This window comes from Dicentrarchus labrax, unplaced genomic scaffold, assembly GCF_905237075.1.
Source record: "Dicentrarchus labrax unplaced genomic scaffold, dlabrax2021, whole genome shotgun sequence".
In the NCBI taxonomy this organism is placed as follows: domain Eukaryota; kingdom Metazoa; phylum Chordata; class Actinopteri; family Moronidae; genus Dicentrarchus; species Dicentrarchus labrax.
In genome coordinates, this window is record NW_026136705.1 from 18,179,399 (window position 1) to 18,194,696 (window position 15,298).

Below are 15,298 nucleotides of genomic sequence, written 5' to 3' on the forward strand. Positions count from 1 at the left end.
TGGACTTGACGATTTCAAGTACATTTACTATATTAGTACAGGTACTAAAAGTAAACTTTAACATACTTGTACTTAAACTGGAGTATTTCCACTCCATGCTATATATCCACTTCATTTCACAGGGAAATATTGTAATACTCTGCTTTTTACTACATTTATTTGACCCTTTATGTGTGTGTATATACTGTATATAAGGACATAAAATATGCCTATATGATATCATGAAATGACCCAGTAGTATACAGTGTACCTTAAATTTAAATCTAATTAAAATGCTCATTAAAACATTTGTTAGTGATACAAACAGAATAATAAATTGTTAATTATTATTATTATTAATAATATAATATTCTGATAACTGATAATACTTTGGTACTTTTACTTACATACATAACTACACCTCATGTTTGAAACTTGAAGTGCATTTTCTGACCTTTGAGAGATGCTATTTATTCCCTGTATGCTATCTAGTAATTAAGCTTGCAAACAGACATCAAAATGACATGAATGAAATTGTCCCAATCTGGATAATAAGAGAAAATACAACCTTTAAACCTGCAGCCTCTGTAATTTCTCATTTTCTTTTTATCCTAACTATTTCAGAGCACTCATCTTTTCACAGAGGACACATTAATCTTAGCATTCAGTTGCTACCTCTTCTTGAAGCCTCAAAGCCATCAAACAGGTTGATCCTCTGAATGTCGTAGGTGAGAGTAGTGTTGGGCATCAGGGTCTTGTTGCGGTTTATGTTATTTACAGCAAACTTGAACGCCAGCTCATCCATACTCACTAACTCACTCTCCCGGGTTTCAAAAATACCACCTGCAAATGGAAACGGAGGACAAAATTTAAAAAAAAACCTGTCACTACCAATGTGCACAAAACACTGTAAAGTGCAGCAGTCTCTGTGATTTGATGGATGCTCCTGTGAGGTTTGAGAAATTCTGCCACCTTTGGTTAGTGTGAAAGCCGTTTAAAACCCACCACACAAACTTAACAAAGCAAGACGGTCAATCTGTTACATTTTCATCTATCACTAATGATTTTTACTTTGTGCTTCCAAAGCACCTAGTATGAATGTACGCATTTAGTATACAAGTAGCTGCAATCTTAATACTGGAAATTGAAAATTTATGATGACAGAATGGGACATAAAAGTGAAGTTTGATAAAGTTAAATGTAGCAAATTAGTTCATTTAAATAGAGTAAAATCAAATGATGAAATAAGTAAAAATTATGTGTGTTAAAAGGTAAATGGACAAAGAAAAGGAAGAACATTTTAAAATTGTTCCAATGTCCATGTTTGTAACAGGGATTTTTTTTATTTGTGGAATTTGGTATTTATGTCCCTCTATTGTTGGGCTTCTGATTCAAATCAACAAGTGTTTGTTGTTCAAAACAGTGCACACACATACAGCCTAATAACCCAAGTGTGTACTCTGCACCAAACAGCTTGCCCTGATGCATTTTCTTCAGTTCTGCAGTTACAAATGTTAACAAAGCATTAAAAGGATTTTAATGATCAAGTCCCAGCTTTAATAATCAGTCAAATGATTTTTCACAAGCTGAAAACCCCAACATTTATCTGTGAAAGTGTTATTAATCATTAATAAAGACATATTTTCAAATTATGACCACTTTGTAGAGGACGCCTTATTAGAAAGTGGCACCATATTACATTTGACATCAGGTAGAACACATAAAGCAGACATAATGTATAGTCTTTATCCCATTCACAGAAGCCAGACATGGAAAGGATACACAAAGAAAGTTGTATATCTACAGTAAGCCAGACGAGGTCTACAGCATTTATATATATTTGTTGTACAAAGCACCCCAACAGTCTGCACAATCCAAAATCACACTAAATGTTCTCTGCAGCATGACTTAATGAGGGTCAATTCAGAAAGTTATTTTTATGCAAATCAGCTCTCGCAGTCATAAACAAAGCCATAAATACGTCATATCCACAATAAAAGATAATATTTGTAGTGTCAATGCCGCCAGCTTCAATATTCTACGAGGAGAGAATTAATTTGGAATTCCCACAGAAGCATGCAAATGAAGATGAATGTTAAGTGCTTGAAGATGAACAATCTGAATTTTCCTTTGAGGCATAAAGTATTGTTCTAAACGGCGACGTAGCCAGGATTTTAGAAATACTGAGGTCAGGATTCCTAGACCCACTATGGGTTTGGGGGCATGTCCCTGAGAACATTTTACAGTTACATTGTGTAACTCTATGCATTTTAATGCATTAAAAGAAAGCATCAATTATGACTTAGGAAATAATGTCAGTGCCAACACATAGATGAGGATTTTATATGGCACATTTTTAAATGACTTATTTTCAGATACGTTTCTTATTGCTGCTTATTGGTGCTACACCCACTAAAAATGGTGTGTTCAATACAAGGGAAGAAAGAGGTGCCGGAATTTTCTTATTTCTTTGCAAAAAATAAAAATACTAACATGTTCCACAGATTCAAGGAAGTTGTATAACATTGTTGAAAAAACACACAAGCCTAATATGTCTTTAAATTACCAATACAAAATATGTCTTTCAAAATTAGAGATAAAATACTGTAAATGTAATTTATTTAAGAGGTCATTTCTCATTATTGATCAACGGATTATAGTAATAAATGAGGTATCCCTGAAACATTTTGGTAATAATCACTGGACACAAAATTACTGTAGCTATCTGTGCCTCATTTCATGTATGCAAATATTCTGATACATGGAGCATTGGAGAGCAAAAGTGAAAATCAAAAAGGTCATGACCTCAGTGCCCTCAGTGGTAGCTACTACGAACCTGAATCCAAACACAGACACAAAACACAATGACGCTCTCCCCTCAAAGTGGGGACAAAGTCATACGGATTCAAGGGTAGCTGCTCCTTCAGTGTTCTCACTTTTACAGTGCAGAGACCCAAGGCCACACACAACTCACTGCATGGACCAGCTGTCAGCAGGATTTGAAGAAACAATGCTGTTCAGACAGACTTCGGAAATTGCCCCGAAACTCCTCATCAACATCCTGTCATCTGGGTGCAGAAGATGTGAAGTGTGGACTCATAGGCAAGATGAAATGGAAGCAGCGTAATTGCTCCCGCAGTGTGAAAGGGCAGGAAATAAAAAGGCTTTAAGAGGTTGTCGCGAAGGTTCAAAGAAAGACAAGTCAAGTCACATCAGTCAATACAGGCACTAAAAAAACGGAAAGGAAATAACATTGAACAAGTAATTGTCAGTCTTATAGTTACGTTTTTTTAGGGTAGTTTCCCTCAGCATTAAAAAGCAAGTTTTTGGTCCCTTGCTGAGCAGATGTTTGCTCAGACTGAATCTAATTATAAACAATGTGTTGTACTATTTGTTCAGTTCTAGTAAAATATCCCCTGTCTTTTCTGCTGCTAATGTGTTATAGTGAGCAAAAGATAACACTGACTCCACCAGCTTCTTCTTTTTTTTCACTCTGAAATTATGTGTCAGAACAGATACAATAGTAGAGAGTAGTATAAATCCTGGAAGCTTGTTGTAATTGTTTGGTTTGCTCAGAAGCACTACAGCAGTTGATAACACTGTATTCATTTACTCGTTCGGGTTCTAGTTCAGATGTATTGTTTACTGTAAAAAAAACAAGTTGCGAAAAAAGAAACCATACACCACTAGTCACATTGGTAGTATTTAAAAAAAAAAAAAAAAACTTCCATAACAACACAGCTCTAAAATCTAATATTGTTTATACTAATGCTGATATGATACCTAATGTTTGGCATCAATACCAAAACGATATCTTACTTTGAGGGACATAAACATGTTTTTCTGTAAAAATCTTTTGTTTGTTTAACTAAGAGAGCCTTAGGTCTCAAAAATGAAATGAATAGCTTAACATTGGGGGAATACTTAGTCACTTTCTTGCCAAGAGTTAGATGAGAAAATGAGAGTGGTATTAATCTTCTAAATCTCAGCAAGAAAGCAATTAAGCATATTTCCCCAAATGTTGAAAACACTGTCAACTTAAAACACTGCCAACACGCATCAGCCATACTTTGAAGAACTTTGAATAAAACAGTCAAACATTTGAACCAGGAAATATCTGACCTATCAAAAAACAAATAAGATTACAGATCTGGTTTTACCTTACCAGCTTTTGGTTTTTGATTTGCCTACGCCAACGGTTTGCGAGTTTCCAGCGAAAAAGACTGCAAATGTATTCAATGGACCTTCACAAGTTTTTGTAAACCTTGATTCCTGATGTGACACTGTAAGGTACTTTATAGTTTGAACTCTAACTGGATAAAATTTTAGGTACATTCCAGTTTCTCATTTCTACAAACAGGCAGTGATAAAGGTCTAGGGGAGATATATTTGTACCAAATTAGAACCAATTTAAGTACCAAAAACCATCTCAGTATAGTTTTACATCTCCTCTCTCATGCTTCTCTCTAGAGCTCTAGCATGAATGAATGAATGTTGTGTGTTGCATCATTAATAATAACCAGCCTCTTTTCTAATTGGCTTACTGTTTTCTGACTGATGCACCAGGCCAACCACAGGCCTGCTGGGCCGTCCTGGGCTCATGGCTGAGGGCAGTGATTGTATAGTTAAGACATCACAACCTTACGGAAGTCCTGACAGCTCGTTTATAGGCACAATTACTGAATACAGGCTGTGTGCATTTCTCTGAGGATGGAGCCTTTTGATAGTTTCAGAGTATGTATATAGCACCTAGACCTGCTTTATAGTAATAAAAAAATGGAACTCTTACTTTCTACTGTATGGGAACTTTAAGGAAAACTTTAAGGAAAAGAGCAAATATTCTCATGCATTCACTCAATGTACACTCCAATTTAATCATGTGAAAAAAACACAGAGACAGGCACTGAGAAGATGTGCTGGTCACAAATAAATCCTTATAAATGCAACAGCATCAAATTAGTAATTATAATCAAGAACCATTAGTCCATTAACATAAAAATGTCATTTCTTCTGCAATTACTGTGATTACCAGGTACATAGCTGTAATTGGAGGAAAACTGTGCCATAAAAATGTGGATATGTGCTACAGTATAACGGATGTATGAGAGATTTATCTGCCTGCTGTAGTGGGAGGAAAACATAAAACAAAAAGCAGAAGAACGAATCTGAGCTTTGTGCCAACCTGTCACGCAGACCTGATCAATCTCTCCAACAACCCACCTGGGGAGATAAAGATTTTTGTTTGTGTGAACATGTGTGTGTTTGTGTGTGTACATGGAGAATCTCACACCATCTATCTGTCACTTTAATTATAAATAATTATGTTTTACGTTAGTCATGCGTCATCTGATCTTGAACTCTAATGCGGGTTGTGACTGCTGCAGTCATAAAAATGGCATTTTCTTTTAAAAACAAGGTGTTTTTTCCTTGCAAATGAATTAATGTACCTCAGAGCACTAAAAGCATTCATTCAGCTCCCAAATAATGAGGAATAATTTGCCTCAGGAACACACATCCATCTGGCCTACAAGACAGCATAAATGAGTGTTAAAAGTTTCAGAGGACCAACAGGACTCCATAAATGCCTTTTAACATGCGACTCGGGTCTGCAGGTAGATTTCATCTGCATAAAATATAAGGACACTCAAGCTGCACGGAGTCTGCTTAAAACACAAGGCAGCTCATTATGGCCAAATTGAGAATGAGTGGAAACATAAAGTCAAAGTTTTCCTATTTGCCTCATTTTTGATTAATGTTTGTGTAAGATTTGTGTTATTTAACAATGGTATTTCTGCTTTTTCAAACAAAATATTTTTTACTAGCAGATAACGATGTGCTAACCTTCCATTTGCATAGGGTGAAATATAGAGAGGACTTTGCTAGGCTGTGTTGCAGTGTGTGATGTTGTCCCACATTGCTTTTTCATCATTAAAATTATCAGACTGCCTCAGTTTTAGGAAAGGCTAAATGTACACATTAGTGATTGAAAATGGAATGATTAAGTGCCATTAAGGTACATTAGCATGCAGGGTTTTATTACTAATTATTGTACCAGCATGTTTCACTAATTTTCAGTTCAAGGGGGGGAAAATAAGAAAATGATCCTTTCTTCTTCATATTGGAGTTGGATGTTTGACCTCCAGATGGTGATCATCAAAAAGAATAGTTGGCTCATCTTTTATTTATAGCCACATTTGAGCAGAGGGCAGTTACGCATCAAACTGCCACTCAGTACCTGAGATAGAAGAAATGTGGATCCTTCATATATCTCTGAAAGATCACTGAGCTGGACAAGTACAAGAGTTCTCCTTTTTGCGGGCAGTGACAGAAACTACTGCGCTTTGGAGAGGTGAAGTAGCTTCAGGTGGGAGGAAATGCGTCTGGGAGGGCAAGAAAAGGGGGGGGTCTCAGGTGTCAACTGAATGACAGACATTTCACTGCACCCTCGTTGGAAAAACACAGGGGAAACATTTTGTTCCTGACAACAAATCAAGGGAGCCGTACAAATGGGCAAACAAGACAAAATGCAATCAGGGATGTCAGAGGAGAAAAAGAGAAAAACAGAGACAGAAATAACTGAAATCGACTGCAAGGGCACCAAAAGGAGTAGGAGCAGCATCTGAAAGTCATGTCCTACATCAAGAGCTTCTAAAGGTGCACACAACGATGTACAAGAAGAATAATCGTATACAATCTTTAACATATGATGCTATTGGTCCAGAATTCAAGCAGGAATTATGAGATAATTAGCCACAATTGTAGCATTTTGAAACAACAGGTTACTATTTAAGAACATCACACCCTTTTGTATTGTCACTAAAATGACAGCAAAAAAAAGCAATAATGGCGAAGCAACCATTGTGGTAAGGACCAAAATCGTATCTCTTGGGCAGAATTTCAGCCCGGTGGTCATACAGCCTTTTCATTTTAGAGTGAGCAACTTCTAATTTTGCACAAGACCTTTTTGGCACTGGATTTGTACCATGAAAGCAGTGTGTGTAACAGTTTCAATCAGCTCAAAAAAAAAAAAAAAAAACACAGCTTTCACACTCCTTTCAGGTGGAGTCTCTCTGAGGTTCCAAAGTTATTAGTTTTGTGCTCACAAGTGGGACAGACACAGGTGCTACTAAATCAAACAAAGAAAAGGATGTACAGAAGTGACTCTGTTTCACTCACCATCCTGAAATCTGCACATCACAAGAAATGCCTCATGAGACCAAAGGATCGATACATACAAATGAATACAAATGTATCCCATGCAATTCTGTGACAAACTACAGCTCCCTCTCCTTTCTCAAAACCAAAAGTCCTGGGTGTCTGCCAGCATGATAAACGATCACGCTATACTGAGCCAGCCAATTCTGCGGTTTATCTGTGTATATATCTTCAACAGAAGTGAGGCCAACTTTCCAAAACTCTGGCAATTTAGCTAAGGAGAGATTCATTTGTTTTCCTAATGGCCAGTTGTTGGAGAGAAAGGAATAATGAATAAAATTAAGCAGGTAGCCTTTTTATAAATGTACGTTGCAGCTCTAAGTTAACTTAAGCAACTACATTTGACAGAAAGTGACACCTGGAGCCAAACTTTGCAGTCCATGGACACTGATAGTGTCTATGTATGTAAATCTTTTAAACATTTCAGGACTTGTGTTGTTCAAGGGAGTCTGAGCTGAACCATCAAACCTGAACTTATTGGCTTTGAATGGCCCTGAATATTAATGTTGACCGAGAGCTAAACTCCAGATATGAAACCCCCTGCATGTCCAACTGTGGACCACATAAAATGAACAAATTCTGTCCATGCTGCAAAGATCTAACACATAGGCGAGCATAAGTCAAGATGGTATCAAGATATATAGCCTATAATAGAACTTAAATACTTGTTCATGTGTACCACTTTACAAAAAGACATTTCAGCTTATTGCACATAATATCAATATTGGTGTATACAGTAAGTGACAAGACATTGCAATACATGCCAAGATGTGTTTGAGTACAGAAACAGTATTTGAATGGTTAAAAGGTCTCACTTATACACTGTGTCGCATTTTGAGTGATCTTTATCAACACTGTTTGCTAATGTTTTATGCCAAAGAATGCATATTAGCCGGTATCTTACTCAAATTTCCTTTTAAATCAATATTTGTATTAGCCCTATAAATGTATACAATTTGTTGTTAATGGCTTATTTAATGCTCAAATAAATTCTACTAATACAACAGTAATAACATATTTCAAATCAGTAATAAGCAGATATACAGTTAAGAGCTTGACAATAGGAGACTGTTTTCACAAGCCTCTGCTGAAGGGGAAAGGTTTACCTGTGCTCACCTTAAAGCTGAGTTTAAGGCTGTACCAGCAGGATTTTGTGATAACTAGACAACTAGTCTGGAGGTTGATCATATTCAACTTTAACAAATGTGAGGTTGAAATGTTAAAACCACCAGATCACAGCAGTTAAACTTTGAAAAAAAAAATACTCATAGCATACTCACAGATTCTTTTTTTTCAGTGTATGAGAAATAACAGCTCTTAAATAGTTAACTGAACTTTTGCTTTTGTGGAAAAACCATATAAGACACAGATAAGTATTCAAAGCATAGTCCTTTTAAATGTCTTAAAAAAGGTATAGAGAGGCTCTTTAATTTATCAGAAAGCCCACTCATAGACACTTTAGCCCTCTGACCCTCCAGAAGGTAAGCTATTCTGTCAAAAGGCACACCCACCCATTATTCACATAAATGTATGCTCACAGCCTGGAACCCCACATTTTTTATAGGATCATAATGTCTTAATTTTCATGTCAGAATTTTAAATAATAATATAAAGTTTAATTTATTATGCTTAATTGTAGTGTTGTAAGTGGTTTATTGATATACAGTAAGCTACTGCACAGTTATTATGTTTTCAAACATTATGTGTCTGTTGCTGTATGTTATCTGACCCAGGAGCAGTACTGTATGTTAACCTCCTAGCTCTCCAAGCTAGGAACAGGTGGCAGTGACACCAATTCTCAATTTATTCAATCAATTAGATCCACATATTACAGTTCGACTCTGGTCTGATTTGAAGCTTGAAAGTGAGACGCTTGGATAATGAACATAGCCCACAGCGCTCACCAGCCACCTCCTGTCTAATCAAGTCTAGGTGAAGTTCTCTCACTCCTCTTAACTCCACTCCAAGGCCTATGACAGCAGGACTGAGGATGATTACATCGCCCTCACTTGAAATGTTACATCCAGTGATGGATAGGTTTCAGCGTTTGTGAAAATCAGCCGCTCGGAAACATATTTTGAATGAAAATGCCCCAACAGTAGTCTCTGGTGTGGAAAAACATCTGATCTTGAAATCCAATTGAAATTTAAATGATTCATAAGATACTTTCAAAGATATTGCATGGAGACTGATCTTCTAACAACAAACATCTCTGGTGACAAAGTATGATGAAAGTTCAAAAGATTATTTCGAGTCATACTTATTCATTATAAAACAAACTTTCACTTTATTGGTAGCATTTTTGAAGAAACTGATGATGATTAATAAAGGAGGGTGTTTTAATTATCAGCTCAGAGGGGATATTCAATTTGGATCATCCATACATTTTAATTCTACTTGATTTAAAATGAATATCTGAATATTGTAACGACCTTTGCTTTCTGCATTTGCTTTGTGGACTCTATTAAGGCTGATAGGTGGCAACGTTTATCTCCTAAACACAATTAACCAGCGGGGGAGTGGAGTTGTCAAAGTGTATCTCGTCCTTTGATGCAGGTAATCCTTTCCTCTGTTCTGACTTCACTGACAGTGTAACCTTGATAACAAATAATCCCATAATCACTTTCATGAGATACAAAGGCACGAAATATCACCGTATTGACGCCGAATGGAATGAGGGAATAAAAGAGGAAACCATGAACACTTAAAGGTCACAAAAACTGTATTTACCACAGACAAAGACTTAGAAGGAGATGCAGTGATTTATTTTTTACTAGTTTTACACCCAGATGCTCTCCTATCTCTGACAGACAATGGGACAACTCACATACACACACATCTGGCTCTCAGACACGCGGCGAAACGCCGGAAAACACCGTGCGTAAACAGCTGTTGCGCTTACCGATTCTGAGGACTTGTGTGAAGCTCAGACAGAGCTGCGCCGCCAAGAGAAGATAGAAAAAAAGTCCCTTTCTTTCCTCCATAGTGCTCCAGGAGAACTCACCACGGACATTGACACCATGACAGAAAGAAACAGCTTCTATCCGAGCACCGGCGACACACCTGACGTGCCATGCCAGCGCGCAACCCAAGTTGTATTCCCAATTCGATCCTTTCCACTCTACATCATTCCGTCGCACCAAATAGAGGAAAAAAAGATGACCACCAGTCACATGGATCCAACTTTTCTGTACAAAATTAATCCAAGTCACATCTTCTGAACAGAGACTGGCAGTAAAAACCACAGCCAGCGGTCAGTAAGCACGTCCACTTTTACTCACAGTGCGCCTCCAAAGCGGCAGGAGCTGGAGGGAGTGAGGGCGCACGGATCAGTGTCATGCAAGCCTAAATGTAATTGGTTTCCGGTGAGACTTTTCAAAATAAAAAACATTTAAATAACAGCACACACCTGGTCGTTAAGGTACCGTAAATATACACTTTATTTTAAGGGTTTTTGTTCACTATTTTACTGTCCAAAGATGTAAAATGATGCTTGTGATCAGTATACACATACAGGCTCAGCTACAGATACACACAATTTTGATTTTATTTGACATTACTCCAGAATAGAGAATAGAGATTTGCGCCTTGAAGAAAGGTGGCCATCTAATTAGAAATACATTAAATCAATGTTTCTTTTATTATAATTTCCCCAAATAATGGTACCTGTTTTTTCAAGCTTGACAGACCAGCTTTTACACTGAAAGTACCCGTGGTCTCATTCTGGTTATCTCTGGCTAGTTTAACTCCATTCGGTTCGGATTAGGGAGCAGATGAGATTGGCAGCGGTTCCCTCCACCGGTCCTGATGAGAATAATCTTCAGGTTACAGGGCAGATGCCAGATTATCTCTCACTGCGGACAAGCACAATCTTTATCTGACTGGGTCACTGGATCCTTTCCCATCCAGTCCCAGGACTCTTTAGAAAAAGAGTATTCAAATAAAGTCTGTATAGGATATGGGGAATATATTTTAAATGATGTAAAGAGAGTCACCTGATGCGCTCTAACATCCACCCTCATCCTTTCTTTTAGCATCTCCATAGAGACCTGACTTAATACTGTATTTTCTTTATTCGTTCCATGTTTTTTATTGATGTAGGATAAAACACAGCTTTATGAGACATCACCATTGGATTTAAAACATTCTGTAGATTGTTAACTCTGGTTTGATACTGTGACATTTGGAAAAAGGCAAACATTCCTGGTGCCAGCCACCTCACAGTCTTGCTCTCCTAAAGCAAAATCCACATCAAGTCAGAACTGACATTTTGTTTATCACAATGTTTGTGAACTCCCTCAAAGCAGGGAGCCAAGTGATCCGAAAAAACCTGCCAACTCAACCTGGACCTCTGACAAACAGCCTATAGACAAACTTAATTAACTCAGAAAAATGACCATCCAGCCTCTCCAGAAGGAGTCCTTGGGCAACATTCCTGATACCAAACTCGCCTGATATGAATACTGAGCAGAAATTGTTGCTCTGTAGAGCCTGTTAACTAGCATACATGTACATTTCTGCTAGAGCTGAAGAAATAGGACTACTTCATATTGAATTAAAGGATTATATGGTAACTTAAACTTAAAGTTCATTTTCTTCCAACAGTATTGGCCCATTCTGGTTTGGCAAATTGAATTTTATAGTAAAATAATACATTTGTCCTATTTTACTTTATATCAGTCTAATTTACTTTGAAATTTTAATTTGATGTATTTTACTTTATGCTGTTCCTCAGTTTTATTAAATCAAGCTTTTCTTTTTAAGTTATAACTGCCTCTACTCTCAGAAAGTGTTCAGTTATCCATTAAAATTGCTTGCTGATCCTTTCACTCTTTTCAATGCCATAGATTCAACATAATACTTTTCAGGACTGCAGTTAGATCTGCAAAATTACCTGGGATGATCAATTCTTTTTTTGTTTAGATATTTTTGGGGCTTTTTATGCCTCCATTTGATAGGAAAATGAAGATAGACATGAAAGGGGGGTGAAAGAGAGGAGGGATGCCATGCAGCAAAGGGCCACAGGTTGGATTCGCTCCGGTAAGGACCCAGCCTACATGGAGAGCACATGCACTACCAAATGAAATACTGTGCACCCCGGGATCATTGGTTCTGATTTGATCAACTGAATGTGATCATCCAATAAATAAAGAGTTTTTGGAGGCTACTGATGTTAATGAAAATGCTAGGTTTGGTTAATAAGCTTTGTATCAGTGTGCAGAAGAGGAAAACAGCCCTTTGACTTAAGAGTCACGTTTTACATCATTTGTAAAATAAAAATAAGCACTTCAGACAAAATTAAATTTAGAAAATTTATTTTAACATAAAAATGATAATACTCCACAGTTTTATGTACGAACACAGTTTTAAAAGTACAAAGGAAGGAGTCAAAGGGTTCTCACAGGATTTGCCTCCAAGGCCAGGTGATTGTACCTCACAGTCTGAACGTCCTTACTGGGTATTGTCACCCAGTAAGCGAAAATCTAAGAAACCAGCATCATAATAAAAAAAGACAATAATAAGAACATCCAAAGTGTATTATTTCCCTTTACTCGCCTCACACTCTGAATCAGAGTAGCTTGCAGATTCCCCCCCCCCTCACAGTTGGGTAGTAAGTGCATGTTCAATACATCCAGTAAGGTGCACATGACTGTGTTGATCTCAGCAATCCGTGTGTTGTTGTGATGACATATAGTGAAACAGCACAGCCTGGTGGACAGAGGAATAAATGCAGTAGGAATTGAAGTCATAAGTCATGGATGTTAAGTCTGTCTTAGCCTGCTTCTTTGTGGTTGCAATGCTGCTTGACATGACAAAAGGTCAAAGGAGCTGAGAGAGCAGAAGAAGATGTCTGAATCGGTCAGAGGATGACAGGTCACCTGCGTGACTGCTCTCCTCCTTGGAGTCACAATACAGTCACTAACATGGCTCTGTTGAATACCTCCCTTCAAAACAAAAGAAAATTCAAGTAAAACAGGATTGTTGTGGGAATTATGTTATCCATCAAGGACAGGGAGTATGAAGAGAATGTGACCTGTGGGGCGAGAAAGGATCCAGTATATCAATGACCTTGATGAAATCCATCAGTTACCAAAATAACAATGGCATTTTATTTGAGCAACACAAGTAAAGACTGGACATTCATGTGTAGGGCACAAGCGCTGGCTTTTTCTCAAGCCTGTTTCTGGTACCAAACACACAAAAGGTGGTTTGTAACACTGGGCAGCTGACTGTGGTGTAAACATTAAAAATTACAGTATAAAGGCAATAATTAAATAAAGAATAGGTAGACCATCTGTTGTCCAAACTATCTTTTAAAAAGGATATGCTAGGAGACAAAAGTGAGCTTCAAAACATTTTCATACAAGAGGTTAACAGCACTATTGTACTCCTGACTATACACCAATGTGCAGCTGATATTAAGTTAAAACAATAAAAAAAGCACAATAAAGCTAAGTTGAATCTCACCATCTTTTACACAGCAGGCATTAAGCCAAAAGCCCCTGAAGAGAAGTTCAGTAACACACAGCCCTTGAGTGTTAAAATACAAACACATTTACTGAGTCAAAAAAATAGAACACCCACATTCCTGTGTTGAAAAATAGACATTTTTGGCCACAAGGTCACAGTTCAGTGAGGACGTCGCTTCAGTACGATGTGTGCACGGTACAGTAGCTGCCTAGAGTCTCTGTGTCTGTGCTTCCGTGTACTATATGCACTTACAGTGTACATACACACACTTGCTTGTTTACTTGCGTGTACATGCAGTGCCATCTTGTTCATAAGTTCAAATACAACTCCACAGGTGTGTGATGATGCCTGGGTGTGTGTCCAAAACAGTGAGGACCCTGTATTCTTTCTGTTCCACTTTTAAGCAGTTCTGGACGAGAACCTCTAGGTCTCAACAAATGAAGCTGAGCACATTTTACTTTTCTTTACTCACTCTGTGTTTCAGTACTTTAGGATTGTCAGAATAGGATAGATGCAGGTGATGATGGAAGAAGAGGATTGTGTCGTGATACAGGGAGGCATGGATGAGGTTTAATACAAATTTTCTCCTCCAATTTCTACATATTTAAAGCTTGTATGCAATCTCTCCCTCATTTTCTTGCATTGTCTTCATTTCGAACTTCAGTTACTCCCAATCAGAAGACGTCACTGTTGCACCTATTAGCAAAGTCATCCCGCCGCACCCAAATGACATCATGGTCCTTGTTTGTGGCCCCTTCCACAGCACACTGCTTTTTCAAGGGGGCAAGCTTTATAGTCGGTGTTGCACAGCGAGACAATGAGACACCACAGGACGTGAAAGAGTCTACCGAGCCTGAGTTATCGCCACGCTTTATTCGGTCAACTTCCTCCTCCTGCATTTTACTCTCCATCATCTCACCTCCAGTCTCTGCTCGTCCGTTCAGGTTGTGGCTCCTCATCTCTCTTCCCTGTAGGTCGAGTCCTTCCATCTTCCCCTCCAGGTCGGCAGGTTCTGCAGACGCGGCTCGGACGGACTTGCAGTACTCGTCGTCGTCGCTCAAAATGTCCGTCTCCTTCACCTGCCCCACGTCGATGCCCTCGCCCTGGTCTTCATAGCAACCGAGGTCGAACTGCTCTTCCACCCAACGGTCTGTGTCCTCTCCTTGAGGTTTGTGGGCTTGAAGAAGAGCATGCTGGGACAGTGGCGGGTAGGACGAATGTTGGGAGGGCTCTGAATCGTTGCTGTTGTTGTTGTTGCCATGGAAAACCAGGTCGGTATCAATAGTGAAGCGGTTCCTCACCAGCTTTCTGCGGGCAAACGTTCGCGATGGAGCTGATGCTAAACAGATAGAAAAAAGATAAGGAACACCATATTTTATCTCGTTAACATCATCTACAAACATTACTGACAACATGAGCCTGTAGAGTTAGTGGCAACACATTTAGGTCCTTTAGCTTCTAGTTCACAGGAACCTTAATATGGTCCAAAGAATAAAGTTACACCTTTGAAAACTATAAAAAAAACGCAGACTCAGATGAGAAGACTGAGAAGTTTCAGGATGATAAATGTAGCTAGCATCTTTTATTTGTTTATGTTGTTTGTTAGCTGGCAGTGGGTGTGTGTGTACTATGT

At 38.2% G+C, this 15,298-nt stretch overlaps 2 protein-coding genes across 9 annotated transcripts in view; both read right to left on the reverse strand.

The window, feature by feature from the left end:
* Positions 1 to 10,519, reverse strand: part of grik1a (glutamate receptor, ionotropic, kainate 1a) — a 34,957-nt gene extending 24,438 nt beyond the window's left edge. For all 4 annotated transcript variants that reach the window (XM_051402152.1, XM_051402150.1, XM_051402153.1 and 1 more), the window contains exons 1-2: positions 10,097 to 10,519; positions 655 to 822 (exon numbers count right to left, since the gene is read on the reverse strand). In XM_051402152.1, the coding sequence (XP_051258112.1) occupies positions 655 to 822; positions 10,097 to 10,178 (250 nt within the window). In that variant the 5' untranslated portion in view covers positions 10,179 to 10,519. The remainder of the gene's footprint in view (positions 1 to 654; positions 823 to 10,096) is intronic.
* Positions 10,520 to 12,492: 1,973 nt separating this feature from the next.
* Positions 12,493 to 15,298, reverse strand: part of LOC127364618 (rho guanine nucleotide exchange factor TIAM1) — a 57,469-nt gene continuing 54,663 nt past the window's right edge. For all 5 annotated transcript variants that reach the window (XM_051402262.1, XM_051402261.1, XM_051402265.1 and 2 more), the window contains one exon: positions 12,493 to 15,004. In XM_051402262.1, coding sequence (XP_051258222.1) covers positions 14,340 to 15,004 — 665 coding nt within the window. In that variant the 3' untranslated portion in view covers positions 12,493 to 14,339. The remainder of the gene's footprint in view (positions 15,005 to 15,298) is intronic.